At 41.3% G+C, this 15,109-nt stretch overlaps 1 protein-coding gene across 1 annotated transcript in view; it reads right to left on the reverse strand.

Moving 5' to 3' along the window:
* Window positions 1-30: 30 nt before the first annotated feature.
* camkvl (CaM kinase-like vesicle-associated, like) overlaps window positions 31-15,109 on the reverse strand; it is a 50,585-nt gene continuing 35,506 nt past the window's right edge. Inside the window, 11 exon segments of the mRNA XM_044039242.1 lie at window positions 31-2,867; window positions 2,870-3,104; window positions 6,807-6,815; window positions 7,122-7,209; window positions 7,296-7,374; window positions 8,051-8,187; window positions 8,308-8,383; window positions 8,871-8,991; window positions 11,544-11,682; window positions 12,756-12,830; window positions 13,065-13,196. Of these exon segments, the coding sequence (XP_043895177.1) occupies window positions 1,678-2,867; window positions 2,870-3,104; window positions 6,807-6,815; window positions 7,122-7,209; window positions 7,296-7,374; window positions 8,051-8,187; window positions 8,308-8,383; window positions 8,871-8,991; window positions 11,544-11,682; window positions 12,756-12,830; window positions 13,065-13,196 (2,281 nt within the window). The 3' untranslated portion in view covers window positions 31-1,677.

Genomic DNA, 15,109 nt, shown 5'->3' on the forward strand with positions numbered 1-15,109 from the left:
CCCAGTTATTTTTAAAAATGGTAAAATCTTGCCGCCCAATTCACAATATAAATCGCGACAGGGGAAACATTTCTGACTATTTTTTACTGCCATATTTTGAATAGGTAAACCCGCCATTTCAAAGTGATATGTTTGATAAATGACTCTCTACCTCATGCTTGCATGTATGCTTAATAAAACCAAATTTATTATATCTCACACAACCCAATCTGTAGGTGCTGACCAGTCTCTGGGAATAACTGTCTACTGTTGCAGTCACACCAGAATTTGTGCCGCATCCTCAAATGTGCTGCGTTTGAGCTTACATACAAAGTCAAACCAGGAAAAACCTATCATCTCTGTGTTCATATACCCAGAGCTTTACAACACCAGAAGGTTTATCTTCAGAGATCCTTCAAAAAAGAAAAAGCTTGCCATAAAAGTTTAGTCCTTTCCAAAAAAGATAGAGTGTAGCAATCTCCCATTACTTCAGCCAAGTTGGTGAAAATAAATACCCACTCTTCCTATCGTCTCAAAATATGTTGGCTTCTGGAATTCGCGCCACTGTCGCAATGGACGCAAATAGACACAAAAGTAACACAAAAATGATCTTAATGGCGCAGCAGAACGTGAGAATTTACATTAGACTTGACCACAGCATTAGAGATAGTACTCGGATGTCACAGGTAGAGTAATTTCAAAATGAATACAAAATCAAACCCACTGCAGCGCTGTTTTTAGAAATGCACTACAGTCTGGATGTGTCTGACCTTGTCTGGAGGAGCTGTATGTGAGACACAAATGTCACACTTCACTTCTCCAGAGTCAAATATCTGGAAAAAGTCTGAGGGAGCTCATGTGAGAAGACAAAAGAGAAAGGTCAATATAATTCACAGCATTTGAGGCTATATCTACACAACTCCATTTTGTTTTAAGAAGCATCAACTTTGACTACTCCTGCCACCCATACTACCCCGCTGTTCAACACTGTTTGAAAACTCTTGGGAAGCGGTTTGGTCTGGATGGGCAGAAAAGGAGACCTTTGAAAATAATGATGCAGTTACACACATTTGCGTCCTGATTGGAATTGAATAATTGTCACTAAATGACTTCCTGTGCGTACTTTTCACCATTGTTGTTATTCATTTTTAGTATTTCCTGAAACTAAACAAATGAAAGCGGAGGCGAAAATCTGCATTTGGTTTGCAAGCATTTCGCTTGAATTTCCCCTTGGGGATCAATAAAGTGTTTTGAATTTTAAATTGAATAGAATTGGCATGTGCATGCTCAGATTATTTGAATGGACATACACAAAACATTTTCAGGAATGTTCATGTGGATGCAGATTACTTTCAATACAGAGCCTGTCTGAATGACGATTGTTTTTATTTGTGCAAACCATGAAACAAAAATGGAGTGGTATGTATGTGGCCAGTGCGGCAATTGCCTGCCTCCCGTATACTCAACTTAGGCAACACCACTTGTATGAATGTTGTGAACATGTCTGACCCAGATAATTTCCTGCTGCATGCGTCATATGTGAATAACAAACTCCAATTTCTTGGAGTTCATGTCTGAAATGGTAAGTTAATTCTGGTAAGAAATTGGAAAATACATCCAGTTGAGAGACTCAATAAACCCTCAGGATTTAGCAATCCAGTGTTCCAGGTGTTGAATATTGCACCAAGCATACTTTCTTCAGAGGTCCCTCCCCATCCCAGCTTGGGGTGACTGGCTGGAACGAGAAGCAACCCTTTGTCCTTCCCTGTCTTCCTGCTCTGCCACAGTCTGCGTTGATGCTTGTGTGGGAGGAGAGGGTGGAGGGTAGGAGGGTGGAGGGATAGTAAGGCGAGGGAGAGACGGCAGAGTAGGCCTAGGAGAGGTGGGAAGAGGTGGTGGAGTGCCTGAAGTTGCAGTCGAGGAGTGCTGTGATCGGGAGGCGGCGGGCTGCTCAGTGGGGCAGTCACTGATTTGCTCAAGCAGCGAGGGCATTTCGCCCTCAATCTTCTCCAGCACAGCAGCCATTTGCTTTTCAATCTGCTCTATCACGGTGTCCATTTGCCAGTCGCTTGTAGCGCTGCTCCCACCTCCTCCATGGTGTAGCCCAGTCCCATAAAAACCCATCCCTCCACCACCTGTATATGGTGAGCTGTACGGACTCCCGTAGCTCCCTGCCATCCCTATCCCTACAGGCCCAATGTCTGGGTTGTATGGTGTGGCATGACGGCCCAAACTAGCAGAACTGCTGACTGTGTAACAACCTTGTCCAGTTGCAGGACCTGCTTTGGGTACGCTAAACTCTGCACTGTATCTGTCTGTCCTCCTGGAATCCCTATCTCTTCTACCAACAGGACTAGCATCACCCCTTGACCTAACTCCCAGTCCTACGTCCAGCCCAGCTACTGGACCAATTGCTGGAGTGACTGTAGCCACCACTGACCTCTCAGCGACTGCCTCGGGTACTTGTGTCCAACACCAGCTTCTGTCACTCACATCCTTTTGTTGCTTCTGTGCAGCCTGTGTCTTCTCTGGTGAGGCTGTGGTTAGAGGACCATGGAGCGTTGCATCCATTTTATGTTTGCTACTGTGATCAGGGGATGAGAATGCATGTTTTTTGTCAAGATTAATGCTTGAAGAACCATCAGACAGCTTGGCAGCCTCATGCTTCGCCACAGGGGTCGGTTTGGATTCAGGACCAAATTTATTTTGACCCAAATTGGCAGCGATTTTCCTGGTTACATCACCTGCTGCTTTCTTTGCACCAGCCTTATCAGGGTCCTTTTGTGTGATGTCAGTGATTGCATTTATCTGGCAAAGGGGCTCTTGAATATTTGATGGGGACATTCCTACAGACAGGTCTAGAGTTGTTTTTACCTCCTCCTTTTTCTCTCTTCTTCACTCTTTCCCTCATCTTGATCCATACCTGGCAGCGTGTTTTCAACTGTAACCTCTAACGACACACTACTTGATGTCACCCCTCCATCACTTGTCCCTTTGTCTCCCTCATCAGACACACCGCCTTCACCATCTCCTGTCTCTGCACTGCCCTGAGCCTCAGCTGAACTGTCATTTTGTGCCTCTGTATTCTTCAGACGTTGCATGAAGGTGGTCACACGGATCGCTTTCTGTAAAGAAGACAAAGAAAAAAAGGAAAGCACAGAAAAGCCAATTTAAATCAACAATATGTTGCCTTTTTTATGAACACTATTGACTTTCTTCCCTTAAAAAAACTTGACACTACAGTTAGTTATGGTAAAGCATAAAATATAAGCTTCATATCGAGAAGCTTTTGACAAAATGCCTGCCAAGGCACCATGATTTAGCATCATCATACGAAGCGCTGAGGCATGATTTGTGTCAAGTGAACAGAGAAGTAAGATTAGAGCAAGTTGTTTACTTCCAGGAGGTTCTAACAAATTGCACCCTGGTTTAAATCAACCTCATGACTCACTCCTCCCCGAGCAACTCATTGACTGCTTGTTGACCAAGTGGAAAAGGCAAATGAGGAGATAATTGTCATGTCTCCACTCATCTGATTCCATTTAATTCACAAATACCAAAAGGAGTTGGGGGGAACTGCAACCCAGTCACCAGGATCATAGGGCATGTTGTCATTGTAGCTTTCTGCAAACCACAGATATGCAACAGCTGATGTCATAGAGTTTTTAAGGGGCAACATACATATTTCATGCCTCTCGCAGTTGCCTACTGTCTTAACAATGGAGCAGCTGCAAAAACTGGTAAGAACCCTGGTACTTTTACTCTGAGCAGGTGTTGCATTGTCTCATAATTAAACGCAGTGGTGTGCTGTCAGGGCCAGCAGGGCCTTCTCTGCTGGCCCTGACAATATCAAAAAAGTATTTTTTTTTATTATTATTATTTTTAATAATCAAATTAATTTGTGTCTGAACGTGTCTGAATTCAATTACTTTTTCAGTATGTTATGATTATATTTCCAGAAAGAATATGGTTATTTTTTGTGAAGCTGAGCTGGATTTTCCATAATGCCAAAACGCATCATAGCTCCGTGGACCTGCTCTAGTAGTATTGCTGGCCTTTCGTTGAAGCTGCCATTTCCTGTTTGGTTATTATTATTGACTGACATGTGTCTGGCGCTAGCCCCCGCTGATGTCATCAACGACTGAGAGCAGAGTGTATACGGATAATGTCATTCTTCTATCACCATTACACATTGTTAGAGAGATTTTTGAATATCAGGCTGGATGACCAGTGATGGAATCTTTGGAGTCAGTGAAAAGTTAGGTTGAAAGATTTGCTCACAAGAACCTGCGATGCTGCGTAACTGTTCATATGTCAGGCTTTGTCTCAGTTCTCCTCGGATCTGAGCTGTCTTCAATAAAATCTTTCAACTTAACTTATCACTGACTCCAGAGATACCATAACTGGTCATCCAACCTGATAATCAGTTTTAACATGATAATGATGAGTTTAAGCCAAAAGGCTGTTAGGTTTAGGCATGAAAAGCACCTGGTACAGGCTGTCTTTTCCTTACATCATCAACATCCTCTTCATAAAAATCTACCAATTTGGTTTCTAACTGTGGTATTTTGGTGGATGTCTCACCATGTTTCACTCCTCCAGTAGAGGAGTCTTGAAATGTGTCTTGAAATGTTTATATGCCTATGAATCTGCCAAAATGTCACATTCAAAAACACATTTGATTCTGTTGACTCGGTGGCTTTGTGACTTACAAATGTCACAATTCCGTTGGTTTGCAAGAAAGTACAATGGCAACATTATTTCTGGGAGACCAGGCTGGGAAAATGTGTGAGCTTAGATGTTGTTTCTAAACCATGGAAGTGAAAAGCCACAGAAATGTCACTGAGAACAATATGGCTTAACAGAGCAGCTTCTGTGTCGTTTTAGGTATGACTTGTAGCACTGAGGGACACTATGGGACAAAGACCCATGATTCACATAAGAGGAATGATACAGGGCCTTACAGTTCACTGCAGTTCACCTGTCCACAGTGGCCTATGTCACTTTTATCCTTTCCATGTCTCCCCCTTATCTACACTAATATAAAAAAGTAGGCATGTAATGAGCAAACTCTTCTCCCTCTTGTTGACAATTATCTTGTTTGCACCACTCTGGTTTTATAGACGAGTGCAGATGAGGAGTACGAAAGGAGCAGAGCAGGCCACTTTGAACATCTGAGCAGAGTCTGATTAAGAAAAGTGGGGCAACGTGAATGGATCTCTTCTGGAGCAGGCAGAGTGACAGTGAACAGGAGCAGAGCGTATGAGAAAAGCTTCACAAGCCCCAGTCATGATCAGTACATCTCAAAGCAGACTGAGCAAAGTGTTTCCTGTTGATATTGAATATATTAAGTGTATATTTGAAAATAGCCGACAGATAGACCTTATTTTTGAATGCAGAAGAAACTGGGAGGTCAGACTTCCTGTTTTTGTGCGGCATTTCCGGTGCTATTTTCCTTCATGTATCTGTGAACGGAGCGAGTCATGGGAACATGGAATGGGAGGAAGTGACCTCATACCCCAAATGAGGATATCTTTTATTATTTTGTGCTGTCCCTTGGTGTGGATGGTTGAAAGGCTGAATTTCTTTTTTTCGAATATGCAAGTATATATGCAAACACAAAGACAACAAAGGAGGTACCACAAAGAAATGGCAGACAAAATATTCAAACAATATGCAAAGAAAATGAAATGAACAGAACAAATAAATAAAGTTGCATACTCGAAAAGGAGTGAGAATAACTAGAACTTATTAGCTCCCACCCCTTCGCCATAAATGATTACGAAAATGCTGCTTCTTCTATTTAAGTAAATGTGTAACATATTATATAAATGTACATAAGTTTTCTTAAGTAATAGCCCCTATACCACCTAGTAACTTGGAGCATTTATTTAATTTCTATATTTCCTAAAAATTAAATCTTTATATTTCATTTTAAACAGTTTCAAACTTGGACATCGCTTTATTTCCACGTCAAATCTGTTCCATAGTCAAACCCCACTCACAGATATGCAAAACATCTTGCAGGTCATGCGAATGCAACGCATTTTGAAGTTAAGATTGTTTTGAAGTTATGATCCCCCCAACAGTTTCTGTATATTTTCGGGTATAAGAATATTTCTGGCTTTATAATATTATGGAACAGCACATTATTTGTGCTGTTCAAATTTCAGTAATTGTGACTGTAAAAACAATGAAATAATTCATTAATTAAATGAGTCAATATAACCTGGCTGTAATTACATAACTACATACTAACTCTTGTTGTCAACTCAGCGCACTGCACACTGACTGCACACATGATTTTAAAAAGCAACATCAACTTTTGTTGTTGTTGTCCTGTCTGCTGCGTACAGCTAGCCAGCTACGAGCCTGAAATGCCAAACTGACGTTCTCACACAAAAATAATGGCGGACATCTACTTGTTTCTGCCAAAAATAAGGTCTATGCAATTTAGGCAATGATTGATTTACAAAGGCCACCATGTTGTGCTGCCATGTTTCTATAACAGCCCGAACAGACAAGCAAGCCAGATTCTGTGTTTCACATTTTGAAATGGAAGCTTAATATGCAATCGAAGAAGAACTATATCTTTCCTGGTATGTGAAGGCCGCAGGGGTTTCCTGAAGTACTTGGGAAACAGAGATATGAGTCCTTCATTTGTTAAAATCTGCCGTCTCACCATTGGATGTGACTACTTTTTACACAATAGACCTTTTATCCAAGAGGTTGGTCAGGCATTTAAGATGTGTTGTTACTGAATCATGCCAGACTAAATGTGAGTTTCTGCACATGCTCTGTCCGTCCATAATCCCAAACTACAGTACCTTCAACTCCTGGGAACCACATAGGGGAAGAAAAAAGAAGATTAAAGCTTTTAAATAAGATGCTCATTCACCACTTATACCCTCTTATATATATATATATATATATACCTTTGTCTTTGTTATCAGCATCTATGTTTACACCCTGATGCGTGATTGCACTACCATATAAAGAACAATACAATAACACACATCTGCACAGCTGTACACAGAACAATCACCATTACAAAGTATTGTCATTGCTATTCTCATCATAGCCTTCATCTTGTATCTCCTCTTCTTTGCTGCTATAAAAAGAGAAAAAAAATGAATTCATACCCGCCACTTGGCTTTCGCAAAGTTCTTCTCAAACTGGGCACACACACCATCTTTTAAGTTCTTCTCTGATGCACCGTTCCCTGCAATCCTTACACAAGGGAGACACCACGTAAGTATGATGCGGCGCTCTAAAAATGTGAGCCAGAATGTTTGTGTTCTTGTGAATACAGTTACCATTCATGCCAAAGTGCATCCTGTGCTGTGATTCTCAGCATCTGGTCCACCTCCATAAGTCGACAGACAAGCTCCTTAGCTGAAAGAGAAAAGGCAAAAAACAAGTGAACTGGGTGCCACTGATTATATATGTGTTTGGATTTTAATATTCAAGATAATACAATCACAATGACCTTGACCTTTGCCTACCAAATTCTTATTGCCTCATCCTTGTGTGAATTTCCAGCAGGTGTTCTTAATATAGTGTATCACCCTCATAAATACATCAGTCACCGTGACTATGACCTTTGACCACCAAAATCAAAATGTGTCCATTTTTTTTAATCCAAGTGAATGTTTGTAGCAAATATGAAGTGGATTTAGTGTAGTGACAGTGACAACAAAGTCTTTGCATCAAAGTAACCCGTAAGGTCATATTGAGTGACGATTCATGTGGGGGTGGAGTGGCTCAGTGGTTAAGACCTTACCCTGTGTGCGAAAGATGGTCGCAAGTTCGATCCCACCCCTTGCTGATTGTACTTAATTCCATTGTAAGTCGCTTTGGATAAAAGCGTCTGCTAAAATGACATGTAAATGTAAAATGTGCAGAACCTGTACCTGGTCTGAAGACATGGTTGTTTGTATATTACAAGTCCTGCTTCAGAGATGATAGATACTTGACAGATACTTTGTGTTACTTTAATATCAAATATCTTAATCTTAAATGTTGTTACATAAATGTGGATGAGTGTTTGCAGGTATGGGAACCCACATACCTGCAGGTGAAATGTCATCCCAGTATGGAGCATCAAACTCAAAGTCCCCAGCAACAATGCGACAGAAGATGATGCGGTTATGTAAATCGGTGTTCTCCTCCTCTGTCTCATCATAAAATGGAGGGTTCCCTGATAAACTGCAAAACAAGATAAATGTGAAACCAGGTCAACAACCCCTAGAAAACAAAGCAGCACATCAAGTCTTTATTCTCCTATAAGATGAATTATAGTTTTGGTATTTGTCGATTGAGACTTACAGTATGTACATAATCACACCCACAGCCCAGCAGTCCACAGGACGTCCATACCGGTGACGAGCCACCACTTCAGGAGCTGAGAGAGAACAGAGAGAAGATTCAGATAGCATGGGGTTGTATTTACACTCCATCATACCACATTTATAATTTCATCCTGCAAAGGCGAGAGCCCCCACTTTATTCCATCTTCCCCCTCCCTTTTCCATCAGGACCTCTGTTCCTTCTCCTTATTTATTTGGACAATTATGCGGCTCAGCATTATGAATAACAGTCCTGACATTTCAGAGGAAAGAACAGGGCCAAAGCACAGCTCTGCACGCCAAGTAGCCCTCACATAAATCTCAGAGGGGCAGAAAGGAGTAAGACAGTGCAGGGGTGGAGATGCAGGTGGAGCGCTAGATGCCCTCACTTCTGTATTTTACTGAACTTGATTTTGTTTCAGTGGATTATGATTTTCAATAACATAAGAAAGCAGAACTTAAAAAATGTGAAAGGGTAAACAGTATGAGAGAATGAAGGACAGAAAAACACTATAAAACGGCTGTAATATGAGCGTATCCTACCCAGGTACTCTGGTGTTCCACAAGGTTCTGTGATAGGTCCATTCTCAAACCTGGACAGGTAGAAATCTCGCAGAACAACTTTCTTGTGGTTGTTTTCTGTATAGTACATCAGATTTTCCAGCTGAACAAAATGAAAGAAAGAATAAGTAAAGGTGATGAGTCACAAATATGAGATTGTGGGCATTTTGATAAGATTAGCACTGATAACTCATCTTACAGTGTGTCAAAATAACTTGTCATACTTCTACAACTGTCAGAGTGGCTGAGTCACTTGTTCCTGGGATCTTTTGGAGCCATTCTCTCAGTTTGGGGGATTCAGATCTTAGAGCTCCCATATCTACTGGGAGCACAGTTGCCTTTACTCCTCTGTAGCTCCTCTTTCAGCCCTTGGTATTTCTGAAGCTTCTCAGTGAAGCAGATAAGTGTGACAATCATTCAAATGGCGATACAAGCATGGCATTAGGCTTGTGGACCCTATTTAACCAATATTTTTCAAAAATTGGCATGGCTGTGAAATATTTCAAGATGGCAGCCGTATTCTGCATGAAAATTGCTTTTCCAGAATCCGAATTTGCCCCAGCAGGTCATACTAATACAATGATTTTGGCATGGAAATATGTGTTATATATCATTGGGGTGCTAAATCCATAACTAACATGCCTTTTGAGAGCCCCACATTCTTTCTATGCCCTAAACAATGTAAATATGTCGCCTATCGTTTGTGACATATCTGAGCAATGGCTATCTATGGCTTGGATGCCAAAGCAAGTGCACCTACCACTTGTCTTGGTAAAGTGTGCATCAGCGTGTCAAATAATGTGCATATTTATCAAGATGTTGAGATTGAGAGGTAATGGGAGAAAGAGCTGTCTAAGCTTAGCAGTTTGTGAGTCAGACTCTGCTCTCTTTGGCTTTATCCAGCTCTGAAGGAAGTTAACTGACAGATTGACTCATGAGTGTGTCTGTGCTGCTGAATCGACTGACAGGAGTCCCATAGTTGACAAGGGGCATTCAGCTGGTGCAAACCAACTGTAAGTTATGCAATTTTAGCAGCTAAACGTGCTACTATGGCTATATTAATCCTGTAATGAGTTTGACATGTTTAAAAGAGGTGTGTAGTCATTGTGTAGTTAGGACTTGATGGATCCGAGTTAATGAGACCTCGGTTGGTGCTTGACTTCCTGGTTTTACTGCCAATTTCTTTCTGGGCTATATCATGTAACCATGTGCTGAGTAACCAAGCTTCCATCTTGTGCTGAGGCAGCTTATAGGTAACTGGATGGAACTCCATCCTTCTGGTGGTCTTTCCTGATAAGGATTCTGTACCTAGGATCGATGGCTACCCTTTGTGTTGCCTTCATTTTAGGCTCAAGCCTTCTCGTCCATGGATGGTATTGCTCCTTATGGCTCATACTGTTCGTTTTGTGGCCAAGCCAAGGATTAAAGATACTGAGTCTCAGTGACGTTGTCAGGAGGGATAGTCTTAGGCCACCATTAGATTTGACAATTTGACTATAATGACAATACAGTATAGTATGCATTTATCAGAAAAGAACAACTTCTAGAGGTTAAAGTGTCAAGTATTTAGTATGACAAAAGCACACAGCAAACCTGGAGTGGAACCCTAATCAATGTTATTGTTAAAACCAGTATTTGTCCGACTATTTCACGTCGACATATATCTTCTTTGAAAAAGGTCTTTTACACCAAGTATAGCTCTGTATGTGTTGCATTTTGATTATGAGGATTTACTGAGTCCACATCTCACAGTGACTGAAAGAAATGTCTAGCTTATACCAGCAGGGGGAGTCTGAAGCCTAGGTGAAAAAGAATAATTTCAGCAAAGTGTCTGGGAAATTCAGGGGCCAGGACATACATTTAATTGTGTGGAGCAACAACAATCTGGAGGATTAGGGTTCATAGAAAATGCACAAGAAATGTAAAATTCCTGGACACTGAAACTGTCTTTGTGTCATTTATAAATTATTGTGCAGCAATTCATTGTGTTTACCTAAACTTTACCTAATCTGTGAAGGCAAAGAAAATGCTCACAATAGTATTAATAACATCAAAACAACTGTCTACTGTCCCTTTAAGTATAATCTGTCAGTAATTGGTGCTCCCTAGCCTCTCTTTGAATGCTCCCTAGCCTCTCTTTAGGGTTTCATCTGTTTCTGAACACTTCATAATGTGTCATTTTGATTGTGAGGATTTACTGAGTGAGTTTACACAGTGACTGAAAGACAATTCTGGAATATACCAGCAGGGGGAGTCTGAAGCCCCAGAGATGCTGTAATTTCATCCAACTGGGTTGATATAAATATCCTTATCTCTCTCTCGCTCTCTTTCTCTCTATGTGTGTACATATGTGTGTGTGTGTGTGTGCATTAGGCCATAAAGAAAGTGTTTACTCCCTTGATGAAAATGTTATCAAATGTTGACTCATTGGCTTAGATGACAGCATGATGCCTTTATGTGTCTCTGCGGAGAGTCTGTTGACTAAATACTGAAATTGCTTTCAGGGGTGTGGGGGTGGTTGTGGTTAAATGGGTCACTTGCCCCATAAATCTAGAGTGACCCTGGAGTTAATTTTAAGTCATCAGACTTCTTCTCATTGTAGCGGTACTCACCTGCCATAATATAGAGAGCTAGGGAGACGGAGAGTGTGTGTACCTTCAGGTTCCTGTGAACTATGTTGAGGGAGTGTAAGTAAGCCACTGCCTCGAGGACTTGTCTGATGACATTGGAAGCGTCCCTCTCTGTGTAATTCCCTTGGTCCAGAATCCAGTCGAACACGTCTCCTCCTGTGGCACTGCAGGCAGGTACACAGATATATCAGCATACACACATATTGCCAACCATACTAATAAAAATTAACGTAAGCCGGTGCAACTGTTTACCACATGTTGCAGCACAATAATTCACTTTAAGCTCCCAGTAACACAGTTATCAAAAACCACGCGCTCTTGTTTATGGTCCATTAGTAAGGCAATCTGCTTCTAAGCGCCTGAAACTATCGCTGCAGAGCAATTAAAAACGAGAGTGTTGGTCATTACTCTGAAAGACTTGGTTAGACTTTGGGGATTGTGTAAAGGATGGCTACTGCCTGGGCACGGTGTGAGCTGTATTACCAGAGACCAAAACACAATTGATGACAATGAGTGTTAACGACAGTCACACTACTCAGTTTGATGTAATGCTTTTTTTCGTTTGTGACAGCCACTTAAAGTCTTAACGCTCTTTTTTTTTTGCATACACTGCATCAACTGCAGGGGTCACCAAACTTTTTGATCCCAAGATCCCTGACGTTGGCCCTGAACAAAACCAAAATACTTCCAACTCGAGACCTTTTATTTAGGCAAACTGTGACATATTGATCAGGTCTTGGCCTTTGCTTTGAGAACTGTAGATCACACCATCAGTTTTAAGTTGCATTAAATTCAAGACAAAGATTAAGCGTTAACTGTGAAAAACGTATTGTCGTTAGAGTGCAGTGGAACCTTTAAGAGCTGTGGGATAAATGAGAGGAGTCTCATCAGGGGGGACAATGTGATAGAAAAAGTACTGCATCTCATAGATGTGATGGGTGAATGGTGTAAAGCAGCTTTGAGTGGTCATCAAGACAAGAAAAGCCATTTAAAGTGAAGTTATGCCTCACTACTCGTTTATTTTGAATGTCCCCGTCTTGTCAGGCCCAGGCCATATTTCCCACATCTGCACATGTCCGCAGGGGTCCAATCACTAAGGTCCATGTGATGTACGTTTCATCATTCGCCCGGAAAATAAGCCCAATACCGCAAACAGATGAATATGTGTGACACATGCACACACACACACACCTGTGTACATCGATGCCAAGACAAGAAAGAAGAAATAAGCACTCACAGTTCCTGTATGATGAAATATTCTTTCCTGGTCTCATATGTGTCTATCAGCTGAAGGATGTTTGGGTGATTGACCCTGGAAAAGTAGAGAGAGGTATAACAGACTGTAACCTTACAACAGTGAAGTGTCTCACAAGCAGCTGAAGGGCACCAACCCATTCACTGACTTTTGAATAGTCTGGAAACAAAAGTGTGTGGGCATAAATCAAATAAAAATACATTCTCTCATTCTCTCATTCTCTCTCTCTCTCTCTCTCTCGCGCGCGCTCTTTCTCTCTCTTTGCCATCAGTAAACAAGCTGACTGCGTACAATTTCAGGATCATGATTTCGTTCTTGGCAGCCTTTCGGACTTTCTTGCCATCCTTCTTGAGGAATTTCTTGCAGACAAACACCTTGTCTGTCTGTCTGTCCTTTGCCAGGCACAGCTCGCAAAACTCCTTCCTGCACAAGAGGAAGAAATGGAAAGAGAAAGACAGATGGGCACACTGAGAAAGACATAAACATCATATTAGAAGAAAGAGGGAGCGCTGTGTGTAAAACGGGCTGAGAGCACATAAAAAATGTTATTAGATGTTTTTGATATGAGCGTATGACACAGGAGACACAGCTTACTACTCAAACACAGTGAGATCATTTTTAATTAAAGTGCATCAGCAAGGTATTGCATTTTGAAGCAAACATTACTTAAATCTAAATACACATACACTTAAAGAGCAATGTTTACAACGTTGTATGCCCATCTGGAAAACACAAAGGTATCCTCTCTGTTATTCTAATAATAATTTGAATAATTTGTTGTAATTTGAAATCATAGATCAGTTTACATCTGTCTTGAAGCTGTGGTTGGCAGGATTGCCTGAAAAATGATCGATTGCTGGGTCTCACCTACTGGTGGTTAAAGACTGAATATGAAAATTCCTGCTTCACGGGATGTGTGTGTGTGTGTGTTAATGTGTGACTGAAAGTTGGTCTCATATATTAACAAGCAGTCAGTGAGTTTAACTTATACAACGTATACATACATATCTATATGTACATATGTTAGACTGCAGATCACCACAGATCATCTGCCTCCATTTGCCCTCTCGCTTGTGTTTTTTACACCAACTGTCCTCATTTCCTCCTTCACATCCATGAACCTTCACTGTGGTCTTCCTCTTTCCCTCCTGCCAGGCAGCTCCATCTTCAACATCCTTTGTCCAATATAATCACTATCACTATCCAGGTGACCAAACCATCTCAACCTTGTCTCTCCTACTTTATTACCAAACCATGAGCTGTCCCTCAAATATTTCTCATCCTGTTCATTCCCAACAAAAAATCTCAGCATCTTCAGTTCTGTCACCTCCAGCTCGGCTGATTGGCATGTTGGTATGTTGGATGACACAACGGTGGTGGGCCTGATCCAGAACAATCAGGAAGACAGCATCAAAGAGGAGGTGGAACATTTTACCGACTGGTGTGGGAGCGACAACCTTGTCCTTTGAACATTGAAAAAAAACAAAGAGATGGTAAATGAGTTCAGGAAAAAATAAAAGTCCAAGCATACCCTGATCTTCATCAATGGAATTGCCATGGAGACTATTCAGAACACAACAACAGTCCAACTCATGGGGTTCCACATGACTGACAACCTGTCCTGGTCCCTGTACACCTCATCTCAAGTGAAAAAGGACCCATCTGAGGACATCCGTCCTCACCACCTTCTACAGAGGCACTACTGAGAGTGTCCTGGCCAACTGCATCTCTCTCTGGTATAAGAGTTCCAAGACCTCAGAAAAAAAGGCCCTAAGAAGAGAGGTGAGGTCAGCGGGAAAGAAAATTGGGGACACACACTGCCACGATTGAGGATCGGGTCCAAAAGCACCCACTGAACCCAAGCCACCAGCTTCCTCACAGACTCCACTCACCCCGGTCAGAACCTGTTCTTCCTCTTGCCTGAAGATTCAAAGATACCAAGACTTTTATTGTCAATTTTCTTTATGTACAGGACATACAGAAACATCGAAATACTGTTTCTCTTCTCTCCTCAGGACTGAAAGTTTAAATAAAGACAATATAAAATATTTTATATAAAGAAACACTGGTGGTAAACTTGACAGGGCTTCTGCCTAGCTGCTATCAAACTGCTAAACACAATCACACACCAGTGACTGTTCTCTGATCTGCAACACATACATACTGCAATGTAACAGACTTCCTTTTATTTATTCAGTATTTCATGTTGTGCAATCACCTTTTTATTAATCAGATTTGATCAGATTTATACGTTTGCTCTCCTTTATCACCCTGTTTTTCTTTTCATCTTTGTTTTCAATCAAAAGCCACGCTCGTAATTTCGTTCGACGTGGCAT

Source organism: Solea senegalensis, linkage group LG11 (assembly GCF_019176455.1).
Source record: "Solea senegalensis isolate Sse05_10M linkage group LG11, IFAPA_SoseM_1, whole genome shotgun sequence".
Classification (NCBI taxonomy): domain Eukaryota; kingdom Metazoa; phylum Chordata; class Actinopteri; order Pleuronectiformes; family Soleidae; genus Solea; species Solea senegalensis.